At 38.6% G+C, this 16,929-nt stretch overlaps 1 protein-coding gene across 4 annotated transcripts in view; it reads right to left on the reverse strand.

Moving 5' to 3' along the window:
• Positions 1-12,012, reverse strand: part of SLC34A2 (solute carrier family 34 member 2) — a 60,392-nt gene extending 48,380 nt beyond the window's left edge. Inside the window, exon 1 of one of the 4 annotated variants that reach the window (XM_073342355.2) lies at positions 11,737-12,012. In XM_073342355.2, the coding sequence (XP_073198456.1) occupies positions 11,737-11,805 (69 nt within the window). In that variant the 5' untranslated portion in view covers positions 11,806-12,012. The other 3 variants (XM_073342358.1, XM_073342359.2, XM_073342360.2) reach the window with 3 other exon arrangements.
• Positions 12,013-16,929: the final 4,917 nt, after the last annotated feature.

Genomic DNA, 16,929 nt, shown 5'->3' on the forward strand with positions numbered 1-16,929 from the left:
AAACAATGACTCAAACTCGCTAGGAACAAGTTTCTTCTTTGCTTTAGCAAAGGACTATTGGCATGAATAAAGGGATCAGAATCTAGCCACAATGTAAAACCTCTAAACATCTCTTCATAGATGTGAATGGATGCTAAATAATGATATATTTTTTCAATTATATTGAGCCCTTGGGCCTCTGGTTGCCTCACAAAATAGAATCTAAAGCATGTCAAAACTAAAACATAGATAACATGAAATAATAAATAAAATGAATGTCTAAGCCAGTGCAGAAATAAAGCAAATCCCCAGTAATAACCCATCAACTCACAAACAAACAGAGATGCTGCTCTCTAACGGCAATAACCACACCAACTATCGTATAAAAGACTTCAATGAACTACCTGGCAGAAAGATACTTAAATAAAACAAGTTACAATTCTTAAAAATGGCAACAAAAAAAAATCTTAATAATAAACAATGAAAATAAAACAGGCACCTACCAGTACTTAACCTGAAGCACATAGTAAAGAATCTCAAGAAAGGAAAAAGTAATGATATTAAAAGGCTTACTGATCTAATAGAAGAGCCGCTAATAAAAGTTCTTCTGATATCCGTGGACTTCTGTTTCCTGTCACATTAGTTCAGCTAACTATATTAGACTAATGTATTCCTTTTACCTCAGTATATTAAACTGAATTAGCATAAGACAATGTATCCTTGACAAATCGCCTGATACTGCAACAGTGCTGCACATAGACATTACCCTATTATTTATACTAACGAAGTGAAATGCAAAGGGATATCTTTAAATAATGCTTTATTTATTACATTCTAGACTTTTTTCCCCACTATTGGATACTACTCTTCACTGTGCTGTATTTTAAAATCTCACCAAATAAAAGGTTCAGACAATACTTTCCACAGGCTATAGATAGCTGAGTTAATTCTTACTCTTTACCACTATTAAAATAACTTTTAGTTCCTTTTTAGGATTTGACAATAAAAAATATAGTGTCTTTCTAAAAATATTTATTGTGCCACAATGTATACATTTCCCCACAATGTGTACATTTCTATCCTCTGTTTTAAAATATTGTGAGTACAAATTAAAGGACAAAAGCTGAAAAAATTAAGAACTGAATTATACTGCATTGTACAATTCCACTTCCCTTTATGAGCTCTAGTTGCTGCTATCTCATGTGAGCTGCAAAAGAATTCTGTGGTGATTCTGACTTGCAAACTAAGGTAAAGTTTTTTAAAAAGGAGAGTTTGTCTGAGTGGCTTTTACTTACCACTTCTTCCTTCCCAGACAATAGAGTGAAGGGATCAACCAGGTATCCACTGAAACCTACAATATATATAGACGCAGGTATTGAGCAAAGTCTACTGTCATCACCACACACTCACATTCCTACCTTACACTCTGGAGGCACTGCCTACCTGCAATTTAATGATCTCAAATCAGCTCTTTCCAGTAGGGCAGTAACCAACAGTACTAAACTTCAAATTGTTTCAGGCTCATCATATTCTAGGAAAAAGAAAAGGAGTACTAGTGGCACCTTAGAGACTAACCAATTTATTTGAGCATAAGCTTTTGTGAGCTACAGCTCACTTCATGCATCCGATGAAGTGAGCTGCAGCTCACGAAAGCTTATGCTCAAATAAATTGGTTAGTCTCCAAGGTGCCACTAGTACTCCTTTTCTTTTTGTGAATACAGACTAACACGGCTGCTACTCTGAAACCTGTCATATTCTAGGAAATGTCTCATCACCATTAAAACAGAGTTGCTCATATGTTCCTGTGAATGCTGTAAAGTGGTTTGTTCCACTCTGACAAATTGCTGGGCACCTTATCATTCAGTAATCTCTCCAATAAGAATTTTCCAAAACTATTTTGTGGTTTCAAAAGTCTAACAAAAGGGTTCTGATTGGGATATGGTACTATTATTTGTCTATTCATCCACCTATTAATCTATCTGTCTGTTTCATCTGCCTATTGATCTGTCTAAGAAGAGAAGTGAAGGAGAATCAGATTAAAAAAAAAAAATACAGTCTCATTGGGAAACCTGTAAGAATCCCTTTCAGAACAAAGGAGTCATTTTCATTCTTATCAGTGCTCAAGTGTTTCCAATTAAAGAGAAATTAGCATTTTGGCCATTGCTGGTGTGGTTCTCATTCTGACAGAGATTTAAAGATGTTAGACTGTTCCTGGTAATTGTATCCCGAAGTCTAGAAAGTAGGACAGATACGAAGATGCTTAGTACGATATAAAAGATTCATGAACTATACAAACAAATGACTAAAGTTAGACCAAGAGCTACTATACAGGACTGGGTTTGTAGGGAATCTGGGTACTGACCAAGCAACATCAAACATTGTAATTATTTTTTGCTTTACAGACCTACGCACTCTTAAAGAGCACCTTCACTTGGAAAAGTGACTACGTGAAGCAGTGTCTTACCCAAGAGATCTGCTTCCTTTGTGTATGCAGGTCATATCTACTGACAAAAATAGTTTGGTGACAAAACAAGTTATTGTTGCTTTTCACTCTTGTTAGCCTGCAGAGACAATACAGCTGACAAGGTGTGAGCGGGATCTTATTCTTCTTATACATTATCAGTTATTTACTAGAATTATTTACTAAATTCTAAGTTGTTAAATTCATGCCATGCTATGGAGGCACTGGGGTGGCACAGGAGTGAGTAGGACATAATTTGAAGACAAGGGACCTGTATAGGTGTAACCAAAAGTCTAATAACCTTTATTACTGATGATGATGCACTAGGAGCAAAGTATCCAGCTTTAATCTCAGATCCCAGATGGCGCTTGCAAAGTTGACTATTAAAAATACCTTTTCATTTGTAAAAAGAAAAGGAGTACTTGTGGCACCTTAAAGACTAACCAATTTATTTGAGCATGAGCTTTCGTGAGCTACAGCTCACTTCATCAGATCCGATGAAGTGAGCTGTAGCTCACGAAAGCTCATGCTCAAATAAATTGGTTAGTCTCTAAGGTGCCACAAGTACTCCTTTTCTTTTTGCGAATACAGACTAACACGGCTGTTACTCTGAAACATGTCACTTTTTATTTGTGAAAGCTGAAAACACTTGAAGTGGAAATAAATAAATGACAAAACCACACCTGGAAATCCATAATGCCATTTTTATAGTCACTTTTCCTACTAGAACTGCACTTTAATTTTACATACAAAATAATTTTAATTGATTCCCCCACTTGTAGAAAAATACATATTAGAACAACTTAAAATAGGAAGACCCATGTGTTCTGTGAACTATGCATATATCCTCCTTTGGTTTTCTAGGTGTAAAACACCGGCTCTGATATTGGGAAAGTTATTAGATATTCAAGATTCAAACACATGGCCAGTTTTCAACCAGGTAGTTGCCTACCTTTTTAACAGTTGGTTTTTACTCAAGATACTTTGTTCTGGCTGTCAAACACAGAATGATTCTTTTAATAGAGTATACCAACCTTTTTAGATTTTAGGAGGGTGACCCCTCCTGGACCAGTATTTTGCTGTTCCAGAAACAATACCTTAAGCCTTTGAGCCAGGGGTTGGACTAGATGACCTCCTGACATCTCTCTCACCCCTAGTCATCTATGATTCTATCACCCTATTTGAGAGGAGTGGGGAAAAACATCTCGGGCAAGGAAAGAGTTAACTAACAAATTCACTCCATGGATGTGGTTTTCTGTTTTGTTTGACCTGCCACAAGGTCCTGTTAGTTATTCTGCAGAAAGTGGTTACTCACAATTCAAGGTACTTGAAACAAACACCATTTGAAGTCCTTTCGTGTTTGTGTAGAAACCCCACCTCAAACAATGGCTCATTTACAGGCTGCCAGTAAGTTATGTGAGTTATGAACTCTGTCAAGACACTGTTATTGTCATCAGGAGCCTATAAAACAGTCGAGAAATATGTCTCACATGCATACATACCACAGAATGCTACAAGCTCTCTTACAACATCCCCAAACAAACTGGCGATACACAGGATTGCAGTGAGAGCAAGAAAAGTATAAATCCATCTGTTCCCAAGGGACAATATTCATTCCTGAGCATGGGCACATATGTTCCAGTAGAAAAATGTGGATCATATACAGTTAAAATAAAATTTTTTAAATCAATCTAAAAGTTGACTAACATAAATCCTAACAAAGACTCCACAGCAGCACAGGGCTTGTTTTTGTCATTAGTAACATTACAGGATCACACTGGTCATATTACTAGATATAGTCCCCATAGAATTATTATGCATCTTCAAGATATCCCTCTCACACCAGGAAGAAAATCACCTCTTATACAATATACCATTTAGTTTAATCTTTTAATGTTCCACAGATCAGAATAATATACTGCCATGCATTTATTACATAAATGAGGTAAGGCTGATGTCACTTTCTTTCACAGATAGCTATGTGGCTACTGTTGAGCATATTGTAAGATTCAGAGTTCCTGGACACAGTGTCCACTGAAACTTGTTCTGCCAAATTCTGGCCACTGATCTGTGTTTGGAAAGTGCATATATTTGGCCTAAAATGTCTTCCTTTCCTCCTCTTTCCCCTAGCCACCCACACTCCCAATCTTAAACAAAACAGTTGGCTATACGAAAAAAGAGCCCCATGCTGATTGCATTTTGGATAATGATATAAAAATTATTTGGTGCAGAGCCAGCCACTGTCAGCCTTGAAACAACCTGAAATAGTGCTCTTTCTTGACATCCATGGTGCAGTTTTCAGGGTAGAATTTAACCCCAAATTATCTGTTTCATTTAAATACAGACTACTTTTTGGATGATATTTAAACAATTTTTTTGTTCAAAAAGGAAAGCACAGTAAATTAAAGTTGATATGTATGAAATTCTGCATTCACATACGCTTCAGTATGAACTGGGAAATAATATTTAGACCAAATTCTGTCCTTGGTAGTATACCTGAGGTTTCCACTTCAGTACATATATGCCTCTGAGACCATTCTTACAGGGCAATATTCTACTTTTAGTTTCCCACATGACTTTACTGTCAGCTGGGTTAGATTGAAAAAATATACTGAGAGTAGTATTTGGCCCAGTATGTTTCTATTGTATTCAGAAAATAATAAGGGAGACTTCCTGAGGCTAATTTAAGACTATATAAATTATGTAAAGGCAACATAACCTAGTGGACAAAGTATCTGCATCATATTACACAGAGTAGTGTGTTACTAGGATTACCAACAGTCCCTTATTACAAGCGACATCCCTTATTGTTTCATCTCTGTACAACAAGATCAAGAGTTGCTGAGTGCTGCAAAAAAGCAGCAAGAAATACCCCTGGCAAATGTAAGTAAGTACAGCTTATTAATTATTATTAATGATTATTATAATAATATTTGGTAGAATGGGTAGGCTGGGGTGCTAAGAAAACGGTATCTTATTTTTGAAATACAATATTGGCAATCCTATGTGTTATGCAAAATGTAATTGCATTGTAGTTTAATGTTTTTAATCACATAAATGGTATCCAAAAATTCTTCAGAGTTATTGTAAATAATACACATATAGTACTCAATAATGTCAGAAAGAGAGAGCATTTGACAGGTATAGTCAAGGAGGAAATGTGAGATATGAAATGAGTGGGAGAGTCAATGAAGTGAAAAACCACAGGAAGGCTTTTCCAGATAATAAGAGGAAAGAAGGCTTTCACACCAAATGGAACAAGATTTTCTGATTGGACAGAAAGGAGGCCAGTGTTAGACAACCAGAGCACTAGGGGGAAATAGAGAGGATCTTTTAGCAACTCCATGATAGCTTTTAATAATGAGAGGACAAATTTGAACAGAATCCTAAAATAAATGGGGAGTTAGAAATAAAGTTGCTTGAGGATGGAGTTGATGTTGCATTTCTTTGTATATATGAGAAAGTGAATAGACGCAGTCTGCATGTGCTGGTCTCTGGAGAGTCAAATGGGCAGAGACATGCAATAGTCCAGGCAAGAGGAAAGGAAAGCATGGATACTAATTTCAGAAATGGAAGGCCTGGGTCAAGGAGGAAGTTAGAAAAGATAAGGTACATTTGATGATGATGTTCTCGCTCTAGAAAAGGCTCACAAAAAGGCTGAAGGTACTGAAATAGTAATGAGGAAGAAGAAAAAAGCATAGCAGGCTGAGAAAATAACCAAAATGGAAGCCACAAAAGAGCTGAACTCCTGGAAAACTTATATCTTACACATTTTTATTAAGATTCCTATCAAAAACAATAATTAGATTATTTCTAACTCTTTTCTGAAGCAAAAACAGTATCCAATGATTCAGAACAATACTCATGAGAAATAAAGCCAATTTAGGAAAAGTTGTAGCCATGTGGATCCCAGGTTGTTAGAGAGACAAAGTGGCTGAGGTAAAATCTTTTATTGGACAACTTCTGTTGGTGAGAGAGACAAGATTTTTATACACAAAGCTCTTCTTCAGATCTAAGAAATGTACTGAGAGTGTCACAGCTAATTACTAGGTGGAACAGATTGTTTAGCATAAGTAGTTAACACATATTTCAAGGTACCCTTCAATGTGGCCAGTTATGACTTCTGCAATAATAGGAGAGGGGAAAATGGGGAGGGGGTGGTTATAGATCACTGTAATAAGCCATAAATCCAAGTCTCTGTTAAGTCCATGATTTTCAGTGTCCAGCAAAGTTATAAATTTAAGGTCCCAGCCCAGGCTCATCTTTTGATGGTTTTAGGTAGGTGTCCTTTGAGGTTGAGGACTGAGAGGTCCGATATGGAGTAAATGTTTTATGAAAAGTGTTTGCCTATGGATGATACAATGTTTCTGTCGTATCAGTTTTCTATGTGAATTCATCTGAGAGCATAGTGATTGTCTCATTTCACTGACAGAGTTGTTATTGGGGCATTTACTGCACCAGATGAGGTATACCACATGTTGTTATAGGCATAGGTAGGACCCAGGGGTCTTGAAAGGTGTGCTCTCAGGGTTATTGATCATCACAGCAATGGAAATATGTGGAGTTTAGGTCATCTGTCCAGAGGATGAAAATATCACCAATGTATCTCAGGTATATCATTGGTTTTGTGGTGCATTTTTTCCTCCTCCTGTCACTGGAGAGGTGTTAACTGGCCACTTTGCCTTGAATGGTCCCTTGAAATGTATGTTAACTACTTATGCTGAACAATCTGTTCCACCTTGTATTTAGTTGTGACACTCTGAGTATATTTCCCAGACCTGAAGAAGAGCTACGTGTAGCTTGAAAGCTTGTCCTTCTCACCAACAGAAATTGGTCCAATAAAAAATATTACCTCATCCAGCTTGTCTCTCTAGTGTAGGAAAAGAACAGTTCTGCCATATGGTATAAAGATGTGATATCTATAAAAACAACTAAATTAGAAAAATGTAAGCCTTTAAAGGTGAGATTTTCAAAAACAGCTAAGTGACTTAGGAACATCCAATCCCAAACTGTCAATTTAAATATGACATAATTAGGGCTACATTAGTTTCATTCCTAATGTTCATAAATCCTTTTACGTGATCTCTAAATGAGGGAGGGGATCAAATGTGTCAAATGCAGTTTTAAATGTGTCTTATTTAATGTAAGCATTTGAAAGGCCAGTGCTTTTCTCTTTTACAAAATTCTTTCATTGGTAATTTAAGAAAAAAACAAAGAAAATACTACACAATGAGTACGATATTTAAATTAATACAATAGCTATTAGAATCAATGAAAGAGTAAAACACTGAGTTCTTTTGCTTTATGCTTTTAGCACTTGTTTTGGTTTTTTTTGTTGGTTTGTTTTTTAATTTTTACACAGGATCAGCCCAGTGCATGACCTCAAGATCCGTTTACACTAGTTTAAAATGGTATCTACAAATGTTGTTTCAGTAATGAGATCATATATGATTCTTGTTATATCATAACTGCACAAATGCATCTATGGGATACCAAATGTTAGTGTATTTTTTCTGTTTTCAGTGTAAAGTTATTTTCTCCATCAAAGCTGTGTTTGACAATTCTCTCTACCATGCTGAATAAACTCGAGGTGTATTTGATTTTCATTCTGAGTATTAAATATTTTGCAACTAATAGACATGTCAGTACCCATTTCTTGATGTTCACTGGAACATATAAATTCATTTACTAATTCTAGAATACAGACATTTGGATAGATAAAATCGTAGGGTTAGAAGGGACTGCTAGAGTCATCTAGTCTAACCCCCTGTCAAGATGCAGGATTTGTTGTGTCTAAACCATCCAAGACAGATGGCTATCCAGCCCCCTTTTGAAAACCACCAGTGAAGGAGCTTCCACAAGCCTCATGAGGCAGTCTGTTCCATTGTCCTACTGTTCTTACAGTTAGGAAGTTTTTCCTGAGATTTAATCTAAATCTGCTATGCTACAGTTTGAACCCATTGCCTCTTGTTTTGCCCTCTGTAGCAAAAGAGAACTACTTTTCTCCATCTTTTTAATGGCAGCCTTTCAAGTATCTGAAGACTGCTATGTCACACCTTAATCTCCTCTTTTCCAAACTAACCATCCCCAGTTCCTTCAGCCTTTGCTCATATGGCTTTTATTCCATCCCTTTGATCACTTTGTCACTCACCTCTGGATCTTTTCCAGTTTCTCTATGATATGTGGAAAGAATTTTGTATAAATTCTGTAGTGTGGCTGGGTATCTTCCTACCCTCTAGGAAAGGAAGTGGGGTGTATGTACAGCGTACGTTTAAAACACCAAATCCACTTGCATAAAATAGCTTCATTTTTCACAGCAGCAATGTCAGCAGAAGATTAAAATAACTGGTCTGGCTATATGTTTTAAATAATTTTTAATCATGGCTGCTTTAATTTTTTTATATTTTAGCTGAAATGCTTAAGCAGGCTATTTAAGAACTACCAACCAAACTTCTTATATAAAAACTATAAAAGATTACTGCTTTCCATGCCATTCTTTGTGGAGAGGGGTATTTTTAAAGATTAAAATAACCCAACATATTTCCTCTCTTCTTCATCATTCCTCACTCTCTTTCTGCCTCCTTTCCTTTTCATCTCTTCTCCTGGAATTCCAAAAATCTAGGAAAAAAGCAATATTTTATCATTGTTGACATGGAGGACTATAAATTGGACAAAAACTAGCTGTCCTTTTTCTCTCTTTTCCCCAAAGCACCGGGCATGTTGCGGTAACCATGGACAGAGGTCCTGAATTGAGTTCCTAAAGGACAGGGAAATTGCTAGCACATCACAGCCACTGGGGATGATGGAAAAACAAAAATCCACCTGAAGCGCAGGGCTTTGAAAGCACAAACGTGTGTTCACTGTAATTTATTAAGAAATCATTTAAAATATCTTTACATTTATGGTTTTGAGTCTTACACAATTCACTGAAATGCCTGGCTTCATTGTCATAAAATCCTCACATTTACTATACTTAAATCCTCACATAAAGTGTGATAAAATGCACATATGAAGCATGATAAAATCCTTGGTAACGTGGTAATGGTAACACCCATTGTTTCATGTTCTCTGTGTATATAAATCTCCCCACTGTATTTTCCACTGAATGCATCCGATAAAGTGAGCTGTAGCTCACGAAAGCTTATGCTCAAATAAATTTGTTAGTCTCTAAGGTGCCACAAGTCCTCTTTTTCTTTTTGCAGATACAGGCTAACACAGCTGCTACTCTGCACATACACGTGAAGCTGTGCAATAATCATGATTAAAGCCTTATACAAAAGCAATACATTGTTCACATGCAGCCCCAACACTCAGGTTAGTAGCAAAATGCATTGCTAACTGTGCCCCTGAGTAGTTACAGCAGTCTATAGAGGTCGCCTCTCTGGCAATTCAAAACATTCAGCAAATCTGTCCACTTCCTCCTCCCATCCAGCCGCAAGGCTTTCTCCCTTGCTCTCACAAAAGGTTGTGCAAAACACAGCAAGCAGGTATCATAAAGAGGCAAATATCTCATCAGCCCCCAACCGCAACAACAGGCTCCTTCATCTACATCTTAATCTCCCTAATGCACATTCCAATGTCATTCTACAAACACTCAGGATATAGTTAAACAGCTCTTTTTTCTCATCTAAGTAAAAAGCTCTGCTTCCCTGGGGGAAACAGAGAGTAAGCAGCATCTTCCAGATGACTGGAAGAATGGCAACAATATCAATTTTCAGAGTAGCAGCCGTGTTAGCCTGTATCTGCAAAAAGAAAAAGAGGACTTGTGGCACCTTAGAGACTAACAAATTTATTTGAGCATAAGCTTTCGTGAGCTACAGCTCATTTCATCGGATGCATTCAGTGGAAAATACAGTGGGGAGATTTATATACACAGAGAACATGAAACAATGGGTGTTACCATACACACTGTAACCAGAGTGATCAGGGAAGGTGAGCTATTACCAGCAGGAGAGTGGGGGGAGGGGGCAGAAAAAACCTTTTGTACTGATAATCAAGGTGGGCCATTTCCCGCAGTTGACAAGAAAGTGTGAGGAACAGTAGCGGGGGCGGGGGAGGGGGGAGGGAGGGAGGAGGGGAGAATAAACATGGGGAAATAGTTTTACTTTGTGTAACGACACATCCACTCCCAGTCTTTATTCAAGCCTAAATTAATTGTATCCAGTTTCCAAATTAATTCCAATTCAGCAGTCTCTCGTTGGAGTCTGGTTTTGAAGTATTTTTGTTGAAGAATTGCCACTTTTAGGTCTGTAATCAAGTGACCAAAGAGATTGAAGTGTTCTCCGACTGGTTTTTGAATGTTATAATTCTTGATGTCTGATTTGTGTCCATTTATTCTTTTACGTAGAGACTGTCCAGTTTGACCAATGTACATGATGGCATATATCACATTGGTAGATGTACAGGTGAACAAGCCTCTGATAGTGTGGCTGATGTGATTAGGCCCTATGATGGTTTTTTCCCTGCCGCTCTCCTGCTGGTAATAGCTCACCTTACCTGATCACTCTCCTGTATTTTCCACTGAATGCATCCGATGAAGTGAGCTGTAGCGTACAAAAGCTTATGCTCAAATAAATTTGTTAGTCTCTAAGATGCAACAATATCAATGTCTGCAATGACCATCAGAGTAAATGTTTCTATTGTCACTGGAGAAAACAGTTCAAATTTTCTAAAGATCCTGGATCATGGGCCTTTCCACTGTGATCAAGCAAACCTTGCAGCACTATGGTGAAATGGCCTTTCTGTTCATGTACTCTGAGACCCTGTATGGGAGGGCAAAGAATAGGTATGTGTCCCATCACTGGCCTCAATACTACTGGGGAACCCCAACCATGGAAACCAATTAATAACCTCCTGTATTTTGCCCAGCCATATGACCTGGGATGGCAGCACCTCCTTGATAGCTGCACACATAAAAACCAAACGGATGATGGGATGAAAGGAGAGGAATCATAGGAATTATTTAATTTGATCCCAACCCCCTGAATTTCAGTAGTTCTCACATTGCACAGTGCAAAAAATCCCTGAATGCACGCAGTACAGCAGTGGAGTAATGCACCAGGGGATGTCTACTGAGAAGCTGAATGCTTATTACAAAACTTTGCAGTGCTATCTGGCCGCAACAATATAACCTAAAAGTACGGTAACTGGAAAATAACAATACGGTGACTAACAAAGCACCTTAAAGACTAACAGATTTATTTGGGCATAAGCTTTCAGGGGTTAAAAACCCACTTCTTCAGATGTTAGGATCTTGCAACTTATGATAGTTTTCATAAAGTTTATGAATCTCTTACCAAAATGAAAATGCATCTGTGATGGTGGTTTTTGGTGCAATCCAGACTGATAAGAGGTTGTGTCACCATATGCCCTGCAATCCTGGGTGCGTTGCAATGCTCCGCTGTTGGAGCTCCCAGCCTCGGATCTCACTTCAGAAGTGGGGTTTTTACCCATGAAAGCTTATGCCCAAATAAATCTCTTAGTCTTTAAGGTGCCAGCGGACTCCTTGTTGTTTTTGTGGATACAGACTAACACAGCTACCCCTCTGAATATGGTGAATACAAACCACTCACTCAACAGTTGTTGTGGATCGCTTAATGTGGATACACAAAACCTGCAACAAGTTTCAAGTGCAGACATGCCCTATAGGGTTCTGATTGCCTAGTTGGCAGGGAAACCGACATTCCAATTGTTTATTCAATTGAATCTAGAGGAAAGAGATGAATTACTTTGAACACCACATCCAGTTAATATTACAACCATTTAACCAGAGCAGACAGGTCCATATTCTGAAATTTAATGTGGTTGTGCAAAACCAAAATATCCTTCTCCTTACCTTAAAAACAAAAAATAGACCACTTTGACTTATTCCATGTGGTGGTGTTTTTTTCCAGCACGATATTTATGTGAGCAATTTTGTAAAATATAGGGAAGAACCCACTACTATCTGAGCCATCCTTAAGTCTAATGGCACAATATTTTCACCCATTATGATATCAATAAAGATTCTGAAGCTTTTAAACCATACACATAGGACACAACTTTCATCACACAGATTAGATCCATCTCATTGTAGCTGCAGAACTCCCTAAATTATAAGCGGTGGAATACATCTTAGATGGCGAAGAACTTCAACAAGTAACCAAGATCACGGCAGTGGATATAGCCCAGAACTGGATAATCTAAAGTGAAATTTTATGCGTTATCACCCCAGTTTTGTTAACGTGTTATCACCCCATCTTTGCTCTTTTTCCCCTCCCACAGTATTTGGAGAAGAATCTTCCCTGCGGGAACACTGAAGGTTAGACTCTGTTCACTCTCTCTCACACACACTCACACAAAAAAGCAAAGATCCTGAGCTTTGTGCTTCCTGTAAGCCTATATCACTTATCTACAAAGATATAAACATCTGGGACAAGGTCCTAGCTGTTCAGCTACAGGTCATTCACACTTTAACTGCTCCTACCCAGGTAGGTTACATTAATAGCAGTTTTCTGGCAATGATGTCTGACAACTAGTCAACCTTATCAATAGGTTTTAGAGTAGCAGCCGTGTTAGTCTGTATTCGCAAAAAGAAAAGGAATACTTGTGGCACCTTAGCGACGAACAAATTTATTTGAGCATAAGTTTTCGTGAGCTACAGCTCACTTCATTGGGGATGCATCCGATGAAGTGAGCTGTCGCTTACGAAAGCTTATGCTCAAATAAATTTGTTCGTCTCTAAGGTGCCACAAGTACTCCTTTTCTTATCAATAGGGTAATTTAGAGCACATCCACTCTCTTCATCTCCACAGAAGCAGAGAAAGCATTTGCCAGGGTGAATTGAAATTTTATGTTTGGCACTTAGATGTTGTTACATTCTGGGGTGGAATCCAGACTGGTGAAGGGTTGTGTCACCTCTTACACTGTAACTCTGAGTGCTTCCCAATGGCTTGCTACTGTACCTCTCTGCCTGGGAAGTCCACAGTCAGTGACACTGGGGCTATGGGGCAATAGACAGGTTGCTGGGGCAAAGCTGCTGAACCAGGGCTGTCTACCACATAGACCTTCAGGACGTGACCTGCATGCTGGAAATCTGGCTGTGAGATCCCAGGCTAGGAGCTCCAGCAGCAGAGCATTGCAAGGCACCCAGATTGCAGGGCACATGGTGACACAACCCCTTATCAGTCTGGAGTGCACTATGAACTACCATCACAGATGCATTTCCATTTTGGTAAGAGATTCATTGAACTTTAAGAAAACTATTACAAGTTGCAAGATCCTAGCATGTGTCTTCTAAACAGCCTTCAGGGGGTTGTTTCATGTGGGCAGAGTTGACCAATATCCTGAGTGTTTCTCATCCATTGACATTTGCCAATAGTGAACAACCAAACATTACACAGTACTCAAATAGACAGAAAAGACAAATTATCCTTGGGTGCTGACAATATACTGCTCGATGTCATCAACCCAGCCACTTCCATTCCTAAATTACACACCCATATTACAGACTGGGGAGGATATTCCGTTTTAAAGATTAATTTAGATAGATGGCATTCAGGACAGGGTAGGGTAACATTAAAAGACTTCCCCTTTAGGTAATCCCCCAATGTACTGTCAATATTTTGACACAAGGCAATAACAATATTTTCCCGACGTAGCCTGTGAAAAATCCTGTGAAATCAGCATACATATGTTCACTGAGAGGGTGAACTGGTAAATCTATACACTTATTTAGCAATTTAAACAAAAACACTTTTTCATTACCATAAAGAAGGAAGGAAGGAAGTGTCACTTGACAAGAGTCCCAGAAAGAGTTTTCTCTTCTAATATCAAATAAGGAACGTAGGGATAATAGTGTTGTTCTTATTCTAAAGCCTGCCCCCCCCCTCATAATTTCCTGAAAACTATTTAAAGTGAAATGCTGCCCCTGACAGACACATGAGTAGAGCTCCCATTAACTTTTGTAGTAGTTGCATGTGTGTACCTAAGAGCAGAATGTGGCCCTTAGTGTTTCAGTGTTTTCCATTATTAAAATCTAATATGGCACCAACTTCAATAGGACTTCCTTCCAAAGTAAGGGTCCAGTCCTGCAAACATGTATGCATGAGTACATTCGCTCATATTAGTAGTTACACTGATGCTACCCATGCAAATGAAGTTACTCATGTGCATAAATGTTTGCTGGATCAGGACCTTGCATACCACTCAGCATACAGGTTGGCAGAATCCAGCACTAAAATTTTGCTGTGGCAAAATCCTACCCACAATCTTGTCCATAGATATACAGGCTTATAATATCCTGGGTTGTGAAAATCAGCTCCTGTTATTGGACAGCAGCTGATTTTAAAAGATACGTGCTTGTGTTTCCACTGGCAGGCAGTAATGGAGACATCTATTTAAATCTTAATGTAAACACAGCGCGAGAACAACTCTTTGTGGGGAAACATCACACAACTCTGCCGTTGTGAAATGTGTAAGGCGTAAGATACTTACAATTATAAAATAATTTCCAGGCTCAGGAAAATATATCTTTACATTCTTAAAACATAGCAACCAACAAACCTCCTAAACAAAGGTCTGCCCTGATTTCTAATCACCAAACCTTTTAAAAAGCCAAACTTAGGGCCTGATTCTGCAAACACTTATCTATCAGTATAAATTTACTTGCAGGAGAAATCCTAATGACCCCAATGCAAGTAAAGTTATATGCCTATATAAGTGTTTGCAGGATTATGACCTTAAGAAGAATCTGTTGTTGGAAAGTTTTGTCAGAGTGGTCATAACATTAGAAAGACCACAGATAAAAAGACAGTTCCTTAAAAAAGTCATTTAACTACTTTCACAGCAATGGATCACCCATCAAGTGATGCAGCTCAGCAGGCAAGAATTACTTGTTAACTTACACTGGCGAGACAATTTTTACCTGAAGGCAACAAGTGTGTTTTAGCATATATTACGATTTAAACAGATGTGTCTGTTACAGCTGATGTGTAACTAAGGACCTACAGAGTCTGCAAAACTGTACCATTTTAGGTTAATGTCAAATTATATAAAACACATTTACAAAGATGTTCTGTACTGTCCTTGATCCCTGAACCTTTATCTGATTGATCTGCTATTTATAAATCCTCTATCAGTTTACAGAGTAGCTGCCGTGTTAATCTGTATCCGGAAAAAAGAGAAGGAGTACCTGTGGCACCTTAGAGACTAACAAATTTATTTGAGCATAAGCTTTCATGAGCTACAGCTCACTTCATCGGATGCATTCAGTGGAAAATACAGTGGGGAGATTTTATATACACAGAGAACATGAAAAATGGGTGTTACCATACACACTGTAAAAAAAGTGATCAGGTAAGGTGAGCTATTACCAGCAGGAGAGAGGGAGGGGGAAGAAACCTTTTGCAGTGATAATCAAGGTGGGCCATTTCCAGCGGTTGACAAGAACGTCTGAGGAGCAATGGGGCGGGGGAGGGGATAAACATGGGGAAATAGTTTTACTTTGTGTAATGACCCATCCACTCCCAGTCTCTATTCAAGCCTAAGTTAATTGTATCCAGTTTGCAAATTAATTCCAATTCAGCAGTCTCTCCTTGGAGTCTGTTTTTGAAGTTTTTTTGTTGAAGAATTGCAACTTTTAGGTCTGTAATCGAGTGACCAAAGAGATTGAAGTGTTCTCCGACTGTCCAGGAGACACCACTGACTTCCTGAGGAAACTACAATCCATCAGTGATCTTCCTGAAAACATCATCCTGGCCAATATGGATGTAGAAGCCCTCTACCCCAACATTCCACACAAAGATGGACTATAAGCCATCAAGACCATATCCCCGATAATGTCACGGCAAACCTGGTGGCTGAACTTTGTGACTTTGTCCTCACCCATAACTATTTCACATTTGGGGACAATGTATATCTTCAAATCAGCGGCACTGCTATGGGTTACCACATGGCCCCACAGTATGCCAAGATTTTTATGGCTGACTTAGAACAATACTTCCTCAGCTCTTGTCCCCTAATGCCCCTACTATACTTGAGCTATACTGATGACATCTTCATTGTCTGGACCCATGGAAAAGAAGCCCTTGAGGAATTCCACCATGATTTCAACAATTTCCATCCCACAATCAACCTCAGCCTGGACCAGTCCACACAAGAGATCCACTTCCTGGACACTACGGTGCTAATAAGCGATGGTCACATAAACACCACCCTATACTGGAAACCTACTGACCGCTATTCCTACCTACATGCCTCCAGCTTTCACCCAGACCACACCACACAATCCATTGTCTACAGCCAAGCTCTACGATACAACCGCATTTGCTCCAACCCCTCAGACAGAGACAAACACCTACAAGATCTCTAACAAGCATTCTTACAACTACAATACCCACCTGCTGAAGTGAAGAAACAGATTGACAGAGCCAGAAGAGTACCCAGAAGTCTCCTACTACAGGACAGGCCCAACAAAGAAAATAACAGAATGCCACTAGCATCACCTTCAG

The sequence above is a fragment of the Lepidochelys kempii genome, chromosome 4 (assembly GCF_965140285.1).
Source record: "Lepidochelys kempii isolate rLepKem1 chromosome 4, rLepKem1.hap1, whole genome shotgun sequence".
Lineage (NCBI taxonomy): Eukaryota > Metazoa > Chordata > Testudines > Cheloniidae > Lepidochelys > Lepidochelys kempii.